The sequence below is a fragment of the Pararge aegeria genome, chromosome 24 (assembly GCF_905163445.1).
Source record: "Pararge aegeria chromosome 24, ilParAegt1.1, whole genome shotgun sequence".
Classification (NCBI taxonomy): domain Eukaryota; kingdom Metazoa; phylum Arthropoda; class Insecta; order Lepidoptera; family Nymphalidae; genus Pararge; species Pararge aegeria.
The window spans coordinates 6,384,452-6,407,376 of NC_053203.1; the positions used below are offsets into that span (position 1 = coordinate 6,384,452).

At 37.1% G+C, this 22,925-nt stretch overlaps 1 protein-coding gene across 1 annotated transcript in view; it reads right to left on the reverse strand.

Annotated features, from left to right (window-relative positions):
- Nucleotides 1–677: 677 nt before the first annotated feature.
- Nucleotides 678–22,925, reverse strand: part of LOC120634570 (dual specificity protein phosphatase CDC14A-like) — a 38,603-nt gene continuing 16,355 nt past the window's right edge. Inside the window, exons 3-8 of the mRNA XM_039905272.1 lie at nt 11,529–11,788; nt 10,530–10,736; nt 7,266–7,584; nt 5,511–5,649; nt 4,372–4,561; nt 678–2,189 (exon numbers count right to left, since the gene is read on the reverse strand). Coding sequence (XP_039761206.1) covers nt 1,215–2,189; nt 4,372–4,561; nt 5,511–5,649; nt 7,266–7,584; nt 10,530–10,736; nt 11,529–11,788 — 2,090 coding nt within the window. The 3' untranslated portion in view covers nt 678–1,214. The remainder of the gene's footprint in view (nt 2,190–4,371; nt 4,562–5,510; nt 5,650–7,265; nt 7,585–10,529; nt 10,737–11,528; nt 11,789–22,925) is intronic.

The following is a 22,925-nucleotide window of genomic DNA, read 5'->3' on the forward strand; positions in this document are numbered from 1 at the left end:
TTTGTTAAATAATAAAAAGTACTTTTAAAAGTACTTACTTAGACATAATGTTTTGAAATTCGGTTGTGATATCGCGCAAATCTTCATACGAAACATAATAGCTAAACGTTTATTATAATTAAATTATGTTTATTATTTAATTAAATATTGGTGTAACAAATAGTTTTTAATTCTTAACTTTTAACCTTGATTTAACATCACAGAGTAACTTGAAAAGAAATCTCATGTCATAAGTATACAAAAATTATAACAAATAAACAGTTAGACAATAATAATAAAATTAAACTAAATTGCATTTTGCCTTAAAACATAAAAAAAAACTAGCATTTTTTGTGACACTTGGTTATTTATTGAAGAACATGATACATACCAAAAAGTATTTAATTCAAACTGTATCCTAAATATAATGTGTTGTTTTATATTTAATGTGACAAAAAATAATATAATAAAGAATAACTTTTCAGTATGTTTCAATGCTTCAAGATAATTAATATGTTAATGAATAAAATGTGAATAAACGCAATAAAAAGAGAAAACATTCAAAATCTGAGCAACTTTTGTAATATAGTCATATCATATTTTTATCTATGCATCGTTATTGCAAACAAAATATATAATACAATTGTTTTATAATTCTATTATAATATGGAAAATATAACCCAATATAATATAAACAACAGGAAGCTCAATAAAAGCTAAACTAAAATGGCATTTAATAGTTTCATAGTAATTTAAAATTTACAAAAATATTCTTCTTACGTCACTAAAGGTGGTCGATACTTTTGTGAAATTAATCCCCTCAACACTTCTTTATTTCACTGTACTATTACGATTTTTTGTAATAGCATTATAAAATCATAATTACAACATAATTACAATATAATTTCTAGGTTTTTTTTTTTTAAATAACCGATCACTTTATTATATTTAAACGATTTAAAACTATGAAGAATTAGGCTCACCGTGGGGTCTAAGAAAAACACCTATACATCACAAAAGTTGATCAATTTGTTTAGACATCTAAGTATACAGAGAATAATATGTTACCAGGGTTTGATATGAGTTCAGTGTAAATTAATTCAGTCCAGTCAGACGTTAGTTAGCACCTAAACAAATCCATCAACTGGTTATACAACATGTGCTATGCACTCTAAACACCTATAATAAACTCTATAACGTGCGAACAGTAGCCTAATATCCCGTTTCGACGGAGATCATTTCTTCTTAACAGTCGAGCTACTTGCGCAACTACTCGAACGAGTTTGGATGCCATCCTTTTTTAATAGACCGACCCCAAACGCGGGACATTTTTTCCTCAACGCCTTGATTTTATAAAGCTTGTTGCCTTGGGAATTACTAGTTTCCTCATAATTGTCCGGTGTAACATCGGCCGTGATCACCGAATTAGATATGCAGTCCATCGGCTCGGGAGTTTTGGACTTGTCCCGTTTTCGTCTGAAGCGGAATGGTGTCTCTAACGAGTCCGCGGATATATTAGTTATGTTCGTGTCGCTGGAAGACAGATCCTGGGATGATTCTAGGCCGCTTTTGGGGAGGCTTTTCGGAAGCTTTTTGCGCGAATTAGAGTTCGATCGAACTAGTTTCTTCCTAGAGTTAGCGTTTGCAGCTGTGGCCTTCGCTTGAGCGACAGCCTTGAGATTCGGTTCGGATGGCAGACGATTTTTGCCGTTCAAATGGCAGTTTTCGGTGAGAGCTGAAAGTGTTGAAGTAACGTTGGTGAGCGTGGTGACCACGCTGGTATCCGATTGCTTTGACACGGAGTTGGCTTTTCTCGTGAAGGTTTTGATGGGGCTGCTGCCATGTGAGTAGGGGAGTATTGGCCGTGCGAGGTTGGCGCGTTGGCCGTGGAAGCTGTTCTTACCTGTGAAGGGCGCCTTGGCACCGGCGAGCTTGGCTTGGGAGTTGGCACTTCGTGTTGGCGGGAATGTTGAAGTTTTGGCCGCGTAGTGGGACTTTAACGTGGCATTCATGAGCCTTGGTTGGGGCTTTAGGTTGGTGTTATTGGCGTTCCTGATGTTGTTTGTGGGCATCATGTAGTTAATTTTTGGCGTGAACACCGTTTTTGTTGGCAACATTGGCGTGGCCGTGGTCTTGTATTTTCCGATGACGGATGTGACGTTGTTCTCCGAGTCAGTTTCGTTGGCGTTCAGTACGTTCGAGTTGTCCAACTGTAACAAGATATGCCCATTTACATACATTCCATACCATAAGCCAATGCATTGAATTGAGTAGTTATGAATGGACTATTTTATGAATGCATTCTAAAATCGATTACCAAATACAACGATTAAAACCTTTGTTATATTATAAGTAATATTATTTAGATCATATCATTATAAATATTCATTACTTTCTTGATAATTTTGTTAAATATCTGATTTAATGGATACATTAAACAGCTACAAATAGTGTGTAAATTGATCTAAAAATTACATAATTTTAAAGATTTTACAATTGACTAAGCTTGTTTCTATCATTCACTCTATAGTTCTTCCCAGCACAGAGGTTTCATTCTATTTCTATATGTCAAACTCTACATAGGTTAGTAGTCTGTGTTTTTATTTTCCGATTCTTACCATTTTTTTAGATAAAATAATAGCGTAAACTAATTAAGATTCAAAAACTATTTTAGTTTGTGTTTATTATAAACTTTATTAGTTTAACTTTGGGAAATAAGACTTGTGTGTGAAAATTGAAACGACGTGTATGTTATGTTTACATTATGTGCATTGGATTATTTTATAGAATGTATGAATGTTGTGTTAAGTAAGAGACGCTATTGGATATAAATAAATAAATATCGGTATGGATATAGTTTGAAGTGCGACGATTGGGAGCAATACACCAGTGTACGAGAAACCTGAAATGGTTTTATCACATGATGTCTGTTAAACCCTATGGGATGGTCGCATTTATACTACACATACCTATAGACAAGCGACCTTGCGACGATATATTAAGCTTAATCTGTGGTATAACACCTTTTTTGTTCTCTTAAAAGTAAGACCTTGACTGCGATAGCAACTAGTGGTAAGTGATAATGCAGTCTAAGATGGTAGCGGGCTCACTTGTTAAGGGTTGCTAGGGTATGCTAGTTAAGCTTAAGCGTAGAACGCGATTAAGAATATACTCTTGTAGCGACACATATGTGTGCGTGCAGTGCATTTTGCTGATTACTACAAAATGTATTGCACGACGACACAAGGGGAGTCCGCCCGTTCTCGCCACCATTGGCAGTCGTGTTTGTGCGCACAATAAACAATAATATTAAATAAATAAATATACTACGACAATACACACACCGCCATCTAGCCCCAAAGTAAACGTAGCTTGTGTTATGGATACTAAGACGACTAATGAGTATTTTTATGAATAATATACATATAAACACCCAGACACTGACAAACATTCATGCTCATCACACAAACATTTTGCAGTTGTGGGAATCGAACCCACGGCCCTGGGCTCAGAAAACAGGGATGCTGCAAACTGCGCCAATCGGCTGTCTCAATACCAGTGCTATGAAGTGTTTCATTAAGACACCCCGATAGGGGCATTGGTAAACTCTTAATCGCTTTCTACGCGACATCTTACCAGAACACCAAAATGCCGGCACGTCTATATCGGTAGGTGGTAGGCAGATCGTTTCTGCTATATATCATAAGTCAACATCATTAGTCTGTAGCAGTCCACTGATGGACTGAGTCGGGAGGGTTTGCCCGTAATCCACACATGGGTGATCGCAGTAGATGGTAGTAGTGGCACAGAGGAAGCTGCTGTCCGTTCTTCGTTATTTTCCCTGGCTGGTGAGAACCACACGGCAAAGCTACTGTTGTAAAAGTCAACCAAACGAACTCGGCACTTGAAGACACTTTCTATGTACTTTTGATTCGTCTGTACTTTATACTTTAATAATACTTTAATAATCATCATCGTATCAACCCATTACCGACCCAATAAAGACCACGGATCTCCTCCCACAATGAAAAGGGGTTAAGGCCGTAGTCCACCACGCTGGCCCAGGGCGGATTGGTGGACTTCACACACCTTCGAGAACATTATGGAGAACTCTCAGGCGTGCAGGTTTGCTCACGAAGTTTTCCTTCACGGTTGAAACAAGTGATATTTTGCTGAAACGCACATAACTTAGAAAAGTTAGAGGTGCGTGCTGGGATTCGAATTCGCCCTCTCGAAATTGATGTCGAATTCCTATCCACTGGGCTATTACCGGTTTTTATAACACTTAAATTTTATTACGTAATAAATTTATTTTTAATTTTTGGCAATCCTGTTAGAAATCCGGGTGCCGTAATGTACTCTAGGTAGAAATATTTATATTTATATATTTACCTTATTAGCATTCTTGCTGCTATTTAATATGGTTTGGAGTGACACCGGCTTGTTATTGTCTTCGATATCTCTGACGGGGAGTGGTTCGGGCGGCAGATCACTGTATATACCTCGAGTGAAGACGGGGAACGACGTTATGTTGAAGCGACGTCGGTACGCCTCGCCCATTGCGTGCATACGGGGCTGGATACTGGGAAAAAAGGAGAGTAAACACTGATGAATCAAGTAATCCATTATCGGCCTACTGCACAGACCTCCTCCCACAATGAGGAAGGGTTTAGGCCGTAGTCCAACACGCTGGCCCAGTGCGGATTGGTCGGCTCCACACGCGCTGAGAACATTACGGAAAACTCTCAGGCATGCAGTTCTTCACGACGTTTTCCTTCGCCGCTAATGAGAACCGTTAGCGTAAAGGAGTTTAAATACCAAAAACGCTTTTGTGTGGAGAGTCCTTTATTTTCAAGCTTTTCCTTGAAATCATCCGTATTTTTTTTAATTTAAAAATATCCTGGGGATGCATTTTTTTAAAAATTGAATATGTCCTCTCCAGGATACAAGCTGTCTCTATGCAAATTTTCGCTGCTAGGGAGTGTATAATAGGCAACAAATAAACACAGTTTCACATTTGAAAATTTAACATAGGTAGTAAGTCTGACAAAACTGTAAAATGATGTTGAAAAAGAGCAATCTGCTGAATTTCTTGGCGGCTCTTCTCGATAGAATCTGACAGACAGAAAGTCTAGTAGTGACTCTCACTACAAACAGACAGAGTAGAATTTTTTTTTTTGAAATTATTCCTCAGTCCGGCCAAGATTGTGATCTGCAAGTACAGACCATTAACGATGTTGTTTGACGTCTTGATTGAAAGGATTGCATACTTACTTCTCAAGGAACCACTGCTGATGACCTATGACCGAGCTGGGTCGACACACTGGGTACCAGGCGATCGTTTCCCGCATGTGATTCCTCCTCACAAGCAAAGCGCCTCGAATGTGTCCACGATGTAAGTTAGCTGTTTCAAAGAATTTAGACGACTCGGAGAGCCTACTTCAGTAGTCCGGCCAAGTGAGATTGTGCGAACTGTAATGCGACCTTTACGAAGCTGTTTGTGAACTTGACTGAACGGAATCTATACTTACTTCTCAAGGAACCACTGCTGGTGGCCTATGACGGAGCCGGGTCGACAGACTCGGAGCCAGGCGATCGCTTCCCGCGCCGTGAACCCGTGGTGCTTCATCATGTAGCACGCTATCAACGTACCCGTCCGACCTAAGCCCGCTGTGAAGTTTAATAATACGCATGTCATTACGAACACTTGAATTTTGAGTTTTTCTACACTTAATATTATTATGATGTGATAGTGATAGCCCAGTGGGTAGGAGCTCGACTTCGCTTTTTGGGGGCCGAGTTCGGATCCCAGCGCATACCCCAAAGTTATGTGCGTTTTAAGTAATAAAAATATCACTTGCTTCAACGGTAAAGGGAAACATCGTGTGGAAACCTGCATGCCTGAGAGTCCTTCATAATGTTCTTAACGGCTTGTGGATTCCACCAACCCGCACTGGGCCAGCGTGGTGGACTACGGCCTTAACCGCTTCTCATTGCTGGATGATGATGACTTGATATTATAAAGAGGTAAAGTTTGTGAGGTTGTAGTAGGTAATCTCTGGAAGTTATTAACCGATTTTGAAAGTTCTTTTTGTGTTTGATTGTCTATTTACAAAGCAAGGCTATAGGCTATATAACATCACGCTACGACCGAAAGAAGTGGATCAATGAAAAATGTTCCAAAACGGGAAAAATATTCCTTTTGAGAGCTTTCGATGCGTTTGATGCGCAACCGGTTAAAGTTGCGCCAAAATAATGTCTGACGGAATTGTTCTTCTTTAAAGTTTCAATAAAAAAGTACACGACAGTCAGTAGCATGCACAGGGTTTTTGACCAGGGTATGCATAAAGAAGAAATAATATGAGTTATACAAAAATGTTAGGGTAGGCAGTGCTTTTGTGCACGTATGAAGTGCACGTTTCTGACGACAGTATTATGTCAATATTTTAAGGTTGGTAACAGTTAGTATAACAATAAGTGTAGTGGATGAATTAACCTGCAGAGGTTATGGTAGTCAGTCGATTGCCAAACATCACTGAGAACAGACATGCTAACCTGGAGTTATATTTTTAATACTGATTTTCTCTATCTAGCGCACTGGAGATTAATATAAGTAGTGTTTTACCATCAGTCTCATTAATGTTAAATGCTGACACCACCAGCACGGCTACTATGGGCAGGAGACAATTATCTCCCCGGGGAAAGGATAAAAATGTATCTTCTCCCACAGCTTTATCGACTCTCAGAGTGGAGTGGAAAAAATATCCAAAGTGTAATATGTGTGTAATAATAAAAGGGTGTAAACTTCCCTATTCCATGTTCCTGTGCAAGGTGGACGCGTTAATAATATCCCCTGTTAGCGGATATAATCCGGGCAGTGGGGTGTAAAAAACTTATGGCATACTATAGGCATTGTAAGAGTTATTAAAAGCCTACCCTTAAGTATTTATTTATTTATTTTTATTTATACTCTTTATTTGCACACAAATCAAAATACAGAAGAAGAATAAAAGAAAACACAGACAGAAGAAGTATACAAAAGGCGGCCTTATCGCTTTGTAGCGATCTCTTCCAGGCAACCTTAGGATAAGGAAAACAAACGGAGTTTATAACTCGTACTGGAGATTTTCTTCATTTGATATCATCTGCATACCCTGTGCATACCCTCTATGCACGCCACTGAATCCGGGGATATATCCCCAGTAATTTTTGTCCCCTGCCCGTGCTAGCCCTGCCGGTGAGATAGCAGTCAAGGGCTAACGTGTAGTGGAATTGAAAAATCTCACCTTTACAATGCACAGCCACAGCACCCTTGGCGGCTTCGGCGATACGTATAAACCGACTGACGATCAGCTCAGTCGGCACTGACCCATCAACGAAGAACAGCTCCCTATGCTCAAACCCGTGGGTGGTAAACTGCTTGGCGTCATACGACTTCTTGTTGAGCCGCACTATGGTTGTCACGTGGTACTTCCTGAAGTACTCGTGGTAGTGCTCCGGGCTGTGGAGGGGGTAGCCGCGGTCCAGCCTCGAACGGTGGTGGGGTCCCGAAAATGCCAGCATTTTTCCAGGTACGATCCAGTTTAAGTCGCCGTTCTCCACTTTCTGTGAAAAGTCAAAGTCAAAGTCAAATATTTCTTCATTCAAAGAGGCACTTTTGATGCGTTCATTCATCAAAATCATCATCATCATCATCATCAAATTGTACAGACTTGAGGACAATGGCCCTCATATCTGCTTAATTCAAAAAGAAATACAAGAAATCTACTTATAGGAAATGTTGATGTCAATGATAAAAAAAATATATATATCGAACCCACTACAGGACACGGGCCTCCTTCCAAATGAGAACCACCACCTACCACCATCTACCATGTGAAATAAAATAACGAAATGTTATTGAAGGAACCATAAGTATATTTCATAAGGAATCACCCTGTAAAAATATTAAATCAAAAGAGGCATATTTATTTTCCCATACAAACAACCTTATTGGAGATAAAAGATCGACACGCGCATAGTACCTACGTTACGAGACGCGTACCCAATAAAGTGACAGCAGTCACATGATTTTAATCTTGCATGTTTTGTTAGGGCTGTATCTGATTTCTTTCAGTAAAAACTATGGCAGTGTTTTACTGAAAAACTATTAGGTTTTCAGTTTCACAGTAACGCCTGTAAGGTATTTTTTAAGATTTCATTTACACGTTGTATAATATACCTTACTTTTCAGATTCTTTTGGTTACCTGAAAGAGATGATGCCGCCGAATTGTACCTTTTAACCTTAATGCCCTATTGTATTTTTTTTTGTTGCAATTTAAAAGCCTAAAAATAATTCTTATTAGTAAACACATAATAATAATTACAAACAAACATAAATATTTACAAAAAATATAAGCCGTCTATATGTTCACTTATGGACATGGTACCCAAAATGCTGGCGCTATTGCACCTTTGAATTGCTAGACTTAGCCGTTGGGCTAAATAAGCGCCAGCTCTTGGGTCACCAGACGTCATGACCAATTTTTGGGACACGATGTTAATAAAACCTTCTTTACAAACATTCCCGTCTCCACAACAGAATCATTAAACTCTTCACCAGATATGGCTCTCTCTCTATTAAAGGAAAATGTGCCTGAGTGTAACCATTATTTTAAATTCACGCATGTTAGTGGCTCTGACGTTATTAAAGCCTTTAAATTATTAATTAATAAAAAAACAAATGATCTGTGGGGAATTTCCGTAAACGTTGTCAAATCATTAATTGATATTGTTGCACCCGATTTAGCCTTAATATTTAATAATTGTATAGATTGTGGTGTGTTTCCTGACTTAATGAAACTTAGTAAAATAGTTCCATTGTTTAAATCGGGTAGTACTTCTGACCCCACTAACTTTAGACCAGTATCCGTACTACCCACTTTCAGTAAAATCTTTGAAAAACTCATTTTAAATCAATTACTTTACCATTTTCATAAGTATAATTTACTTCATATTAAGCAATTTGGTTTCACACGGGGTCGCTCAACAATCGACGCAGGTGTTGAGCTAATACAAAACATATTTGAAGCCTGGGAGGAGTCACGTGATGCACTTGGTGTGTTCTGTGACTTATCTAAGGCGTTTGATTGTGTTCAACACGAAACGTTAGTTAGGAAACTACACCACTATGGAATTCAGGGTGTAGCTCTAGACTTAATGAGTAACTATCTACGCGATAGAATTCAGAAAGTCGACGTGAATGGAAAACGGTCTAATGGATCAGTTATGAAAATAGGTGTCCCACAGGGGTCTATTAGGACCATTTCTGTTCCTTATTTACATTAATGACCTTCCTTACCTTGCCAAGGACAAACACGGGATAGTTCTGTTTGCCGATGATACATCACTGACTTTTAAAATAAATCGACGTGAACTAGCTTTTGACGACGTAAACAACTCTCTCGCTAAAGTGGTACAGTGGTTTGAAGCTAATAATTTGGTTCTTAACGGAAAAAAAACCAAGTGTATAAAATTCACTTTACCTAATGTTAAACACGTGAAAACCACTGTACTACTTAATAATGAGGAACTGAAACTGGCGGATACGACAGTTTTTCTAGGAATAACGTTAGATTTTAAACTTCAATGGGGCCCTCATGTAAATAATTTATCGAACAGGCTTAGTTCTGCTGCCTATGCGGTAAAGAAGATACGCCATATGACCGACGTAGAAACTGCGAAACTGGTATATTTTAGTTACATATGACATAATGCTGTGAAAGCATTATGTCATATGGAATTTTACTTTGGGGTAATGCTGCTGATATTAGCACTATTTTCGTGCTGCATTCTATCAACAAAATGGGTCCGAGAGAGTCATTGAGAGATAAATTTAAAGATTTTAAAATAATGACAGTGTATAGTCAGTACATATTTGAAAATTTAATGTACGTTCATAAAAACATTTCTAAATTTAAGAAAAAATGTGACTGCAAATTTAAACATTAGAAGTAAGAATAAACTTACAGTGCAATATACTAGGTTACATAAAATTCATAATTCGTTTAAAGGAAATTGCATACAATTCTACAATAAACTACCAATTGTCATCTTGGAGATGTCTCTTAAAAAGTTCAAAGTTTGTATTAAACGTAAGCTTATAGAAAAGTCCGATTATAGAATAAAAGACTACGTAAACGATAAAAAAGCTTGGGTGTAAATTATTGCTCTAACCAGGTTGCTCTTCTAATAATTTAAAATTACATTGTGAGATGGTGATAACAAAAAAAAAAAAAAACACCCGGCTAAGTTTGTTGTGGGCTTCTTCTTAGACCAGGACGCGTTTGGAACCCTCGTAGCTTTAGTTTTAAGTTTACGAATGTGGTTATCGCCATCATCTCACTACCGCGTGGTTCTTATGTACGCATCAAAAGTGCCACCTGTGGGCCTACATGAATAAAGATATTTTTGACTTGACTTGACTTGACTTACAAATTTTCGTGTATTGTATTTGTATTTCTGTAAATAAAATTGTATTCATTCATTCATTCATTCAACTACGGCTTACCTCGTAAAACAAATACTGTTCAGCATCGAAATGCTCGAAATCAAAGAACTTGGCATCGTGGGCGACCTTGATGCCGTGCAGCACGTCCAGGAGAGATATATCGAATAGCGGAGGTCCACCCGACGCGTCTCGGAAGCTCAGGAGTGACCAAGAGCCCTCAGTCAGCTGCTTGAAGACCGTTGCCGGGGACCCGCCCAGGTATATTATCTGGGATAAAAAAAATATAAATTAAAATTTTAAAAAACCGCTAAGAATACTCCCGACTTATAACCTTTCAAACAGAAAAACCGAAATCAGAATCGGTTTATCCGTTCGGGAGCTGCAGGATTTTAATTTGAAATGGTGTTTGTTTTAAAAAGTTAGTGAGCTATAGCAAAATTCCGCGGATGTGAAGTGAGATGTGCGCGGGGCGTTATCACTGTTTTTGGCCACAATGCACTGCATGCAATAATGGCTGAATGAGGCTAAATGCTTTAACCGTGGTGAGAAATTTCCGTGAGATTGTAGTCAAGGCTTAACATGAAGTGAAATAAAAAAAAACGTGTGTGTACTTATGTACACGCGTCAGAAGTTATACTTCTTTGGCGTAACAAGATAAAATCTTTTCAAAATTTTATCTTTCATCTTATTCTACGTTTGTAGAAAAATGACACTAGGAATAGAATAAAGGTATTTGATACACTGAAAGTTTTATTATAGCGCATTATCTAGTTAAATAAAGTTTATGTAAATAGATCAAATAATATTTCTACATAATTAAAGAAATTGACATACCGGACAACCAAGTTTCACTCATCATTCAAATTTGAGAATTTTGTACAATTGAATCAATTAAATCACCGGAATATGAGTGTTCACTGTCAAACCTTACCTATAGCTATCTTCAGGGTGTCGGTTTTTTGAGACGATGTGCGCGCGCATCGTAAAAATTTACTCTCATTATTTTTTCCTAACGCGCCAAAAGAAGTATAACTTCAAAAAGAACTTGTCAACAATTACCTGAAAGCTTCCGATAAGGTATGCCGCGTTGAGTCTAAGCGTCTCATTGTTACTTGTGTAGAAAACGATTTTCTTCTTCGGATTCCTGTCCAGTTCTTCGTTGAGCTTGTTGCAAAACTGATACAAATGGCACAGGTGATAGGGTCCAAAGTCGAAGTAGAAGTTCTCGTAGACGATATCATCTTCAATGTGGAAGTACTTGCTGTTGCGCGTTGGTTTAGGCTTGTATCCCGTTTTGAGTGTCGCGAAGTATAATCTGTCTGAAAAGATACAAAGATTAAGATTAAGATTATAATATACTAGCGGACCCGCGCGACTTCGTCCGCGAAAGAGTCGACTTAAAAAAATAGTGGTATGTCCAAAATATAAATGATTTCGAGATTCCAATTTTCCTATTCCTAGATCGATTTAACGCCCCCGAAACCCCCTGTATACTTAATTTCATGAAATTCGTTGGAGCCGATTCCGAGATTCCAACTGTAAACATATATATATTTACAAGAATTTTTCGTTTAAAGATATATGATTTATTCTTTTTTAGATATATATTTATACTAGCTGGCCCGCGCAACATATAGATTTAGTCTCTTTGACTCAATATAAATATACTACGACTGTACACACATATACAATGCAGTTTCTGCTGTTTGTGTTGCTATTTGTTTTGTGTGATAATTTTAATAGCAGAAGTATTTCTTTGTTGTTTTGCTGTTTTTTATGTCATTAAAAAAATTGAAACGAATTTTTGATTTTAAATAGAGTTTTGTATAGATTTCTTTGAATGATTTTGATAACATATTTGGCAAATTTTAGAATTTTTTATTTCCTTTAATTCTTTTTACTTATAATTTTAGTGTATGTCTGAAAAAATTACAAAAGTCTGATACAAAATGTCGGTCTGTCGTTGTTTTTATTTTTCATTATGTTTATACCTAAGAACTGTTTCTAGAACATTTCTGTTAACATTTCCATATAAACTTTCTTCCGCTGTTCTTTATTCATATTCACAATATACCCCACCGCGTCTTCTCACCCTCAAGCGCTTTTACGACGTTGACTGAGCTCCTAACGGTGATAGCTTGATGTTTAATATCCTATAACCTCCAAGAATCATTTTTTAAATCGGGTTCAATACAAAAAAGGATGCTTAAATTCTCTCAAACATTCATTTTTATGTGACCTAGATAACTATTGTGGATACGCGATTTTAATAAGTTTATAAATAATATTAAATAACAACACACGGCTACGTAAATAGGGTTTACTGAGATAGTTTAAACAGATTACGGCACTTACGTCTCACGCACGAGTAATTCGCATAAACTCACGTTTATCCAACGATATTGCCTTGTTACTAGCTCTTTTAAATACAATGAAAAATTATACTTAATGTAATAGAATACGCGTACTTTGCATGTTGTAGAGCAATTGTTTTATTTGTTCATTTCAAGGCGAGCCGCATAGGTTTTTATTAATTAACGTGGCATAACGTCGGAACAGTTATATAGTGTAAACTTCAACTGGTTAAACCTTTCTAAGACAGTGTGACACAACACTGCATAAGTATTCCAACGTAACGCTTTATTTTTTATCCATACCAAGATTTTCCCGATTTTGAATGACCACGCTGGGCAGGCGGATTGATCGTCGCAACTCGCAGGCGGATTGATCGTCGCAGGACTAGACTGATTTCAACGGCGTCGTCTATGTTTTTTAACAATGCTACATTTACTATCATTTCTGCGCTATTAATATAAAACGCTAAATGTTCTGATTAAGTGGCATATCTCAAGTTAGTCAAGTCAAACTTTAAAGTGCAGCGACAGACTGAGCAAAAAAAAGATTACCACACGTACTTAGTGTAAAGACCATAGGGTTCCGCACTAAATCCGTGTGGTAATATTTTTTCTAGGTAAGAATTTTATTTATAGGTAAGAAATATCTTAACAAGGCATAGGCCTTTTTGAGATATTTCTTTTTTGCCTTCAGTACCTGGTAGTGGAGGGTAGTTTTGGATTGTTGTTACTAAATTATACTTTATTACTTAATAATCTAAGCGGCCCAGTGGGTAGGAGCTTGACTTCACTTTCGGGGGGCCGAGGTCGAATCCCAGCACTCAACTCTAACTTTTCTAAGTTATGTAAGTAATTTTAATATCACTTGTTTCAACGGTGAAGGAAAACATCGTGAGAAAACCTGCATGCCTGAGAGTTTTCCATAATGTTCTCAAAGGTGTGTGAAGTGCACCAATCCGCACTGGACCAGCGTGGTGGACTACCGTGGAGGAGACCAATGCCCTGTAGTGGATCGGTAATAAGTTGATATGATGACTACTAAACTAAATCATTCAATTCATATATGCCTTATAAAAAATTAACTTTTCAATAAAACTCATCTATGCGCTTGCGGTTCCATAAAACATTTTTATTGTCTTTTCTGGCTAATCTCTGAAGTGTCTGGTCATGGAATGTTCATACAGCGCGGAAAAATAGCCTTCTTTACCTCAAAAGGTTTCATATGCTGTTTTCAAGTTTTGAAAAAAGTTATTATTATAACAATCGGAACGCAAAAGACGTCGCGGGTAACCTCTTGTATAGCATAAACATTTTAGAGGCTACAAGCTTAAAAAAATAATACCGGCTTAACCGGCTGTGTTGTGCAACAACTCTTAATAAAATAACATTTTAAATAATTAGACTAAATGCAACACAATAAAACACAACACTATTGTGAATCGAGCGTTACGCACAGACCTTTGTAGAATCTTTAATAGGGGGGAAAATCTTTTTATGAAAAATAACTAAAAAACACGCTTTTTATTTATATATTGAAAGTTTTAACACTATTCTTAATTTAAATTTATAAATATTTATTTTCTATTTTTTAGTTCGGTTTTCTATAAAAAGCGTGTTTTTTAGTTATTTTTTTTTACTATTATTTATTTTCTACTTTTTAGTTTGGTTTAACCCATTAAAAAGTCATAACGCCATAGGTTTTTTTACATTTGGGTCTAGATGGCGCTGTAGTAATTGTAATTAATAGTTCGAAAAAACTAAAAAATCTTCTTTTTTATATTGAAAATTGGAATAATCTTCTCAGATTAGTGTGTTGTCATCGGTCCTCGATATGTCTACAAAGTTTGAAAGAAATCTGACCGTTCAAAGTGGGACAAAATCGAGCTCAAAGGAGTCGGTTACAAACATACATACATACAGGTGAAGCTAATAAAAGCGTGTTAAAAAGGCTTTCTTGGTTTACCCTATTATTTTTTTTAATTTAAAAATAATATAGACTATATACCTGGGGGCAGTCACCTATAACTCTTTTTGCCCTCACGCTTGCCTAGAAAATATTTTAGTTCATGTATTAATAATGATGATGATGAGATAATTCGTATCTCTTTTTCCCCTCACCTTTTTGATTTCCTAAGGCGGAGATCTCTACTAAGCGCTAAGGTCGCCTTATACTTGAGGTATCTTCTTTACCTTTCGATATCTTTAACTTGTTTTAGTGTACAATTACAGAGTATAAAAAAATAATATTTGTTTATCATGAAAAGGAATTTGATATCGGAATTTTATGATGAATTCAAAACTCCAATGAATTTTCGAATAGAAAGGTATTTGTTGCGAAGCTTTATGGTAATTGTGATAGGTAAATGCGTCGCAGATAGGAAAATTGTCATTGGTATGACTAGTTAAACTCCTCTGAATTATCTACTATTCATTTATGGATGGTAGGGCCATCCATAAATTACGTCACACGCAAACGAGAAGGTAGTTGACAAGAAGGGTACAATTAGTGATAACAAATACTAAGGTAATTTAAGCTCAAAGCTTCATCTTTAACGATTAATTTGATTTATTCCACTCACTGATGTGTGCTGGTCGCGGGACGGATCGGAAATGATTAGTTGGATCTGTACCTCTGTTTTCGTCGTGAGGACAGATCCAACTTCTTATTCCTTTCCGTTCTCCTAAGAAAATAGCGGTAGGAAGAAACGGAAATAATTAGTTTGATGTGTCCCATCGTCGGGAGCAGGGACAGACCGCACTTTATATTCCAATTTTTTCCCTGGGGGCACAGAGCAGTGTGACAGATAGGAATATTCCCCTAGAAATAATATTCTCTACCTAATACCTCCACTTTTTCGATCGCTACGAAACGCGTAGAACTCTACGATTTGTATGGAATCGAAAGAGTGCCATCTATTTCCAATACTGGGAAGCAGTAATTTCACTAGATGGCGCTCATTAGATGCCATGTTAAACGTAACTTCCACTCGATCGAATAAGTAAACGTAGGTAAAAAAATCATCATCAACATCGTCATAAACCCATTGACGGCCCACTATAGAGCACATCAAAGTTTTCGAACAGTGCGTGTTGCCAGTGATGACCTATGGTTCTGAATCATGGTCGTTAACTATGGGCCTCGTTAGAACGCTCAGAGTCACTCAGCTATGCCCGAAGTATCTCTACACAATCGAATCAGAAATGTGGAGATTCGTAGAAGAACCAGAGTTACCGACATAGCTCAACGAGTCGCGAAGCTGAAGTGGCAATGGGCCGGGCACATAGTTCAGAAAAAGAATGGACGTTTGGGTCCCAAGGTGCTAGAATGACAGCCCCGAACTGGTAAGCGCAGCGTTGGTCGACCCCGAACGAGGTGGACAGACGACATTAAGCGCGTCGCAGGCAGCCGCTGGATCAAAGCGTCACAGAACCGTGGAATTTGGAACTACCTACAAAAGACCTTTGTCCAGCAGTGGACGTCTATCGGTTGATATGATGATGATGATAGAGCACGGGTCTCCTCTCAGAATGAGAAGGGTGTATGCCGTAGACCACCACGCTGGCCAAGTGCGGATTGGTAGATTTAGAAGAAGAACATTATGGTGAATTCTCAGGCATGTTGGTTTCCTCACGACATTTTCCTGCACCGTCAAAGCAAGTGATATTTGATTCATTATCATCATCAGCCTATCTCATTCCACTGCTTGACTAAGGCCTCTTCATTTGCACGCCATCTCGGTCTATTGCTGGTTAGCGGCATCCAGTTCTTCCCTACTGCAACTTAATTGCTTGCATTAAAAACGTACATAACTTGCCGAGAATGCGTACCGGGAATCGAACTCGGTTTCCCGAAAGGGAAGCCCAAATTTTACCCATTAGCCTGTCGCTTCAGTTAATCCACGTAAAAGCAGCGAATTGGGGACATCCTTATACGAAGTCGGTTGAAAGTGTATGAGGCTCTGAATAAATAGCCCGAATACGAAATTATTTGTGTCAAGAGTTTTGCATGGCAATTAGTGCATAAAGACTATTCAGTGAAGTGTAGGTATTATGTTTTATCAGAGTATCAGATCACTGGATGTTGATGAAGAGTGACGTAACTTTAAAGAGTAAATCGATATGAAAAATCTAAAACATTGTGTAGACAACTAGGCCTGGTTTGTATTTATAAATGAATAATAAAATATAAATATACCTACTACTCTCTAGCGCTAGATCAATAAATATAAACGTAGCTTGTTTTATGGGTACTGAGATAACTGATGAATAATTTATAAATACTTAATATACACAGATAAACACCCAGAAACTCAAAAACATTTGCGTTCATCACACAAACTTTTTCAATTTTTTTTATTATATAACTAACATAGCTTCATCCAAATCCGTTCAGCCGTTTTTGCGTGATTAAGTAACAAACATCCACGTCCGCGAAAAGCAGGAGAATCTGTATTGTATAATTTATAATTTCTTCAATCCTTATACTACACACCAAACAGATCTTTGGCAATGTAACCAAATACGTTGGGCTTCGGTTATTGCAATATTACATGCTCGACTTTGAGTGTTGGATCTGATATTAATAATAATTTGGAATGACATTTAACTGCTTACATTGCTGATTGAACCAAATATTTTGAACTGCGACTCGATGTAATTTAGTTAACTTTATGTAAAGGCTTGCCTGCACAGTCAAGCTCACCGTTTTTAAATATTGGATAGAAGCAGGCGTTACTTGCGGAAATTCATAACATATTATGAAAATCAAGCTTAATTTGCTTAAATAAGCTTAATTGTTTTTTTTCATGGATTTCCGCAAAGTAACCAATCCGCTTCTATCCAATATCCACACTTTCACATTTACAATATTAGTAGGATTGTAGGACAGTAGGACACTAAAATACATGGTATTTACCACCATGAGTACTATTACTGATGTTATAACCAGGACTTATGGTATACAGAAAGGTTAGTTATCGATTTATGTCAAAAGGGGCCGCAGAAAACCCACCAAGGGCCAACAGGGAATATAAAATGCGAACACGGTGTATGACTAATAGCTTTCATGGGAACGAGCAATATGGTGATTGTAAACGTGTAGAAACTTAGACAATAATTATACCAACACCGAGAGTTCTAAGAATAGCCTTCCCACCCTATACCGTCTAATCCAACACCATATCCATGCATTATAAATGAAAAGACGTCAGAACTCAGACTGCACGCAGGCATTTATGCCAGTAAACCTTCATATGTACTACGCCTAACATGATATCTATTACTGGGGTAGGTAGCCAGAAATAGAGATAAATAAAATAAAAGTAAACTAAGTCCGATTATGGGGAAATAACTTAAACTGGGTCGAAAAAAACTGGGAAAAGGCCTATAAAAAAATTGACTTTGACTTGAGACCAAAGAAATATTTCCTTATTCAAAACTGCGCTTGATGAGTAAATATTTTTTTTTACATGGTAGTTATAATATAACGGTGATAATATATTCGAAAAATAAAAACTAAAGCTTCCAGGTTTGCAAAAGGGCCCTTGGTTTACAAAAAAACCCCAAAAAACTAAGCCAGGTGTTGTTTTTGTTAAAAACATTAATTTTTTGCCAGAGTACTATTAAAAGAGTAACATAATTAGACCTACAGGTAAGTTTATTCTCAAACTTTTAATTATCCTTTTGATTTAAAGGTGTTGTCACCTTCGTATATTTTTAAAATAAGATCGGGCTTGTGAACTTTTATTTAGAGAGAAAGAAAGTATGAAATGGTACACCCAGAAACACATACAATTTTAACAAAAAAACTACAATATTGAACTACTAGCTGTAAATTGGCGGCCTTGTCGTTAAAGAAGGATCTCTGACAAACAAACTTCAGAGAAATATATGAGTGGAAGTCTTTATAGGTACTAGTTTATTTTTTATTTTCAAATTGCAGTAAAGTTTCCGTTTTGTAATACCGTAGTTGTAATTAAAAAATGGCAGAAGTGGGATCGGGTCGCTATAAGCGTATGGAAATGGACATTGTTAAATCAATTTTTTTCCATTCACTCACTAATGGCTATGTTTTTTTAACAATGGAAAAGAGGGATTGAGCGAAAGATATGTAGGCACTCCTTAGTCTTCAAAACTCCAGGCTAAAATAGAAGCGTCGAACAGCGTCGACATGCGTCGAAATATCGACGCATTCAGCAGTACAGTACAATAATTGGTACACACAAGGACAAAAAGGTTTCAAGGAGTGAGGTTTTTATCGTGGAATATTGATTGTAAGGGATTTTTAATCTGGCTTTGTCGAAAACCAGACTCCCCGAAACTATCGCGTTCTCCGTCCTTGTGAGTACCGACTACTTCTAATCTACAGCTAAATGCGTCGATATTTCGACGCACGTTTTGGCTCATGTTCTACCTTCCCTTATCCCGCACTATGTGACGTGGGAATAACATGTTTTCTTCTTCAATTCTTAACGCTTCGATGGCCTATACAAAGTATCGTGTTTGTGAGTTCAAATGATTTAAATCACGTACTCTTTTTTTTACCTTTAACGATCTAGCCTATTTACATGGTTAATGACATGGCTTAATTATTAAAGACATGGCTTAAACTTCTAGTTAATGAGTAAATTTTTTTTACATGGTATTTATAATATGAGGGTGATAATATATTCGAAAAATAAAAACTAAAGCTTAAAGGTTTCCAAACGGGCCCTTGGTTAAAAAAAAAAAACCCGAAAAAACTAAGCCAGGTGTTTGTTGTTATAAACATTTAATTTTTTGTCAGAAAGCTATTTAAAGAGTATCATAATTAGAACAATAATTAATTCTCAAACTCTAAATTATCCTTTCGATTTAAAGGGGGCAAGCAACTTCGTATATTTTTAAAAAAAGATCGTGCTTGTGAACTTTCAATAAGAGAAAGAAAATACACCAAGAAACATAAAATTTTAACATAAAAACTACAATATTGAACAACTAACTTCCGCAAAGTAACGCTTGCTACTATCAAATACTTCTAGTTATATTTCTTCTTTGTCGTAACACTCTTGCCAGTAGTCCTGGTCTTTACGGTGGGACATTATTTGTGGCAGTTGTTACTCGCCCCACGGTCATTCGCCACTTCTCCCTAATTGCAGACAGTCTGGTACACTCATGGAAGGGACCTACCACTGAAGATATGATCTGATCGGTCCATCGCATGGATGCCCTACCGCGCGCTCTAGTGCCTTCTAGCTTGCCCTTATATTTTGCCTTATTGCAGCTGTGTCGTTATATTTAGTTTCAACGAAGATAAACTACCAGGCTTAACTGTTCAAACTTAATCGTATTTCTTAAAGTTCACTCTGTTCACGTAACTTAATACTTCAGACTTAGATCAATAAACATTAGAAAAGAAAAATTCAGTATGAAGCCATCCGTAATACTTACTAAACGATTGTAAGCTACTTTTAATCTGGCTTTGTCGAAAAACCGCACGGCCTGAAACAGTCCTTCTTTGTCCTAACGCGTAGCATTTATTTCTATTGTGCAGGCTACAGCTGAATGCGTCAACATTTCTACGCGTATCACTGTTAGGTACTCAGCGAGCAGTCACGTTTAAAATTAGAAGAATCCTTCCTTTATTTTAATTACAGTTCGCCTGAAGAGTAAGGATAATACAATTCCTTTGACAAAGAACTCTATTGCAGTTATTTTCGTCATTTAATGGGAACTTTGGTCTCTCAATCCTTTTATTTTGGGCATTTGTATGAGGCATGTGTGGGTGTCTGACGTTTCAAGTTTGAGTTTTTGTACATAGATATTTTAATATGTAGTACTATGATATTTTATTAGCAAATAGAAAACATGTTACTAAAAAGGAAATGTCCGTTTAAAACGCATGAGGTTTCGCATTTTCGCAGTGCATATAGAATTATGATTTTTTGCGGGCATCAAGTAATAAGTGTATTACTGTATGAATATGTACCGCTATGTAATAAATGAGTTTTAACATGCATTGTTTAAACATACGCATTGTTAGGTCTTATGTTATAACACCATAACCTCAACTCCACACATATCTTTTGATCTTTCATAGAAGATTGCAGATTGCACTGCTAGGCTGGACTTGCAAACAGGTAAACAGTTTATATATAGATTTTGCTCAATTAACAGACATTAATCGATACACACATCATCTCATACATAACGTTATTTGCTAAATCGCGGTATAAACTCACCAATATTATCTTAGAAATCTATTATCTATATACAAAATCTATATACAAAATCGCTTAAATAATAACGATATTATATTATAACCGGATTATACTGACTAAAATTTCTCGGGTTAAACCAACAAACCGGACTGGGCCAGCGTGGTGGACTACGGCATTAACCCCTCCTCAATGTGGGAGGAAACCCGTGCCCTGTAGTGGACCGGTAATGGGTTGACGTGATGATGATGATGATGAATAAAACCAGTCCGAGCCCTGCTGATATACATGTCATGGAAAAGATAATGCCAGCAAAAACTACACTAAAAAAACCAACTCTTGCAACTCAGTTCTTCTATCGTAAAAAGCGAGATCCATGTAACACCAAGTCGGTTACTCGATTATTTATCTGTTTAGTAACCTAACAAAAACTTATAGTCAATCAATTTTGTTTAAAACATAAAAGATTTTAGATATTGATATAGTGACCATCATTATACGACGTTTTTAGGTTAGGTTACGTAATAACTTAAGGCAGAAGTTAAAGGATGGTACGTCCGTGACGCATTTTTGCTCGACTTTGCCACTGTCGCGTCCCCCTGATTGTTAAGAGAAGATCGATTAGATCAATATATCTGCAGGTATCTTGGACCCGAGGTGTCACTGCAAAAATTAACAATGCATGCTCAATGCAACGCCCGACTTCGCTTTGCGCTCAGTCGATACGAATTTACGACCTAATACCTAAGCTGTAGAACTTTGTAAAAGTAGGCCAATATAACCGCGAGCAACAATATTTTCCTCGAGCTAATGGGCGATAGGTAATTAAAAAGCTGCAAAGAAAACACTGGCTCGCCTCAAGTTCTTGACGGGCTGATCGTGTTTAGTGGCAATAATTGCATAGAGACCTTACATAGTTCCGTTGTGCTTTTACCTGCATCGGACTTTTATATTGTGTGGTCCATGTCATAACGCGACCCCGTTATGCACTTTGAAATACACGTTATGGTTTCACTATAACGCGTATTTCAAATTTCGCGCTAAAATGCCTCGCATTGCGCGAAAGAGTATGTTTAAACATAATGTAGTCATCAACTTCTCTATGGTGTCTTGACCATGTGTCAAACAATTAGAAAACAGTGTTTGGTGTTATTTGAACGTGAACGTATTTTACGAGAACGTAAAAAAATCGCTACCCAAAAGACAAAAGACAATATGTATTTTTCCGTAAAAAATAATTTATAGTATGTATTGCATAAAATTTTGATGTTTAATCATAAACCTCGATATACGCGATTTTCAGTTAACGCGATTTTTTCCGGAACATATCCCTCGCGTAAAGCGGGGTATTACACGCTAAAGTGTCTGTTTGTTTTTTTGTTACGTATGTTGAACAGATCTAGATGAAATGTTACACACTACGGAAGACCTGCTGGTAAAAGTTACCTGCGGGATTAAAAAAAAAGCATTTTTCAGCAATGGTTAGCGGAATCGTTTAATTTAACAAAGAAGTAGTTTGCATCCAGGGAATGGCCATGGAATACTTTTTATACCGGGAAACTAAAGGACTCCAAAAAACGGTCAGATCTTCATTGTATGCAGAGTGACATGACGCTACGACAAATAGTAGCGGTGCAGCAATAAAAACAGTCGCAAAATCGGGAAAAAATTGTTCCTTTTGAGTGATTCCGTTGCGTGCGCTGCGTGAATGTTAATTAAATGTCTTCTAAATGAATGCATTATTTGCGAAGATGGTTTTAGTAAACATGATATTACACTTTTCAAATAAATTCAAAACATTTAAAGACCGAGTAAAGGTACATTGCGATAGTTAAAACCTTTGATGACTTACCGATGTATAGTCCATTCCCAAACAATTAAAAGGTTGACCTAACTATCAGCCAATC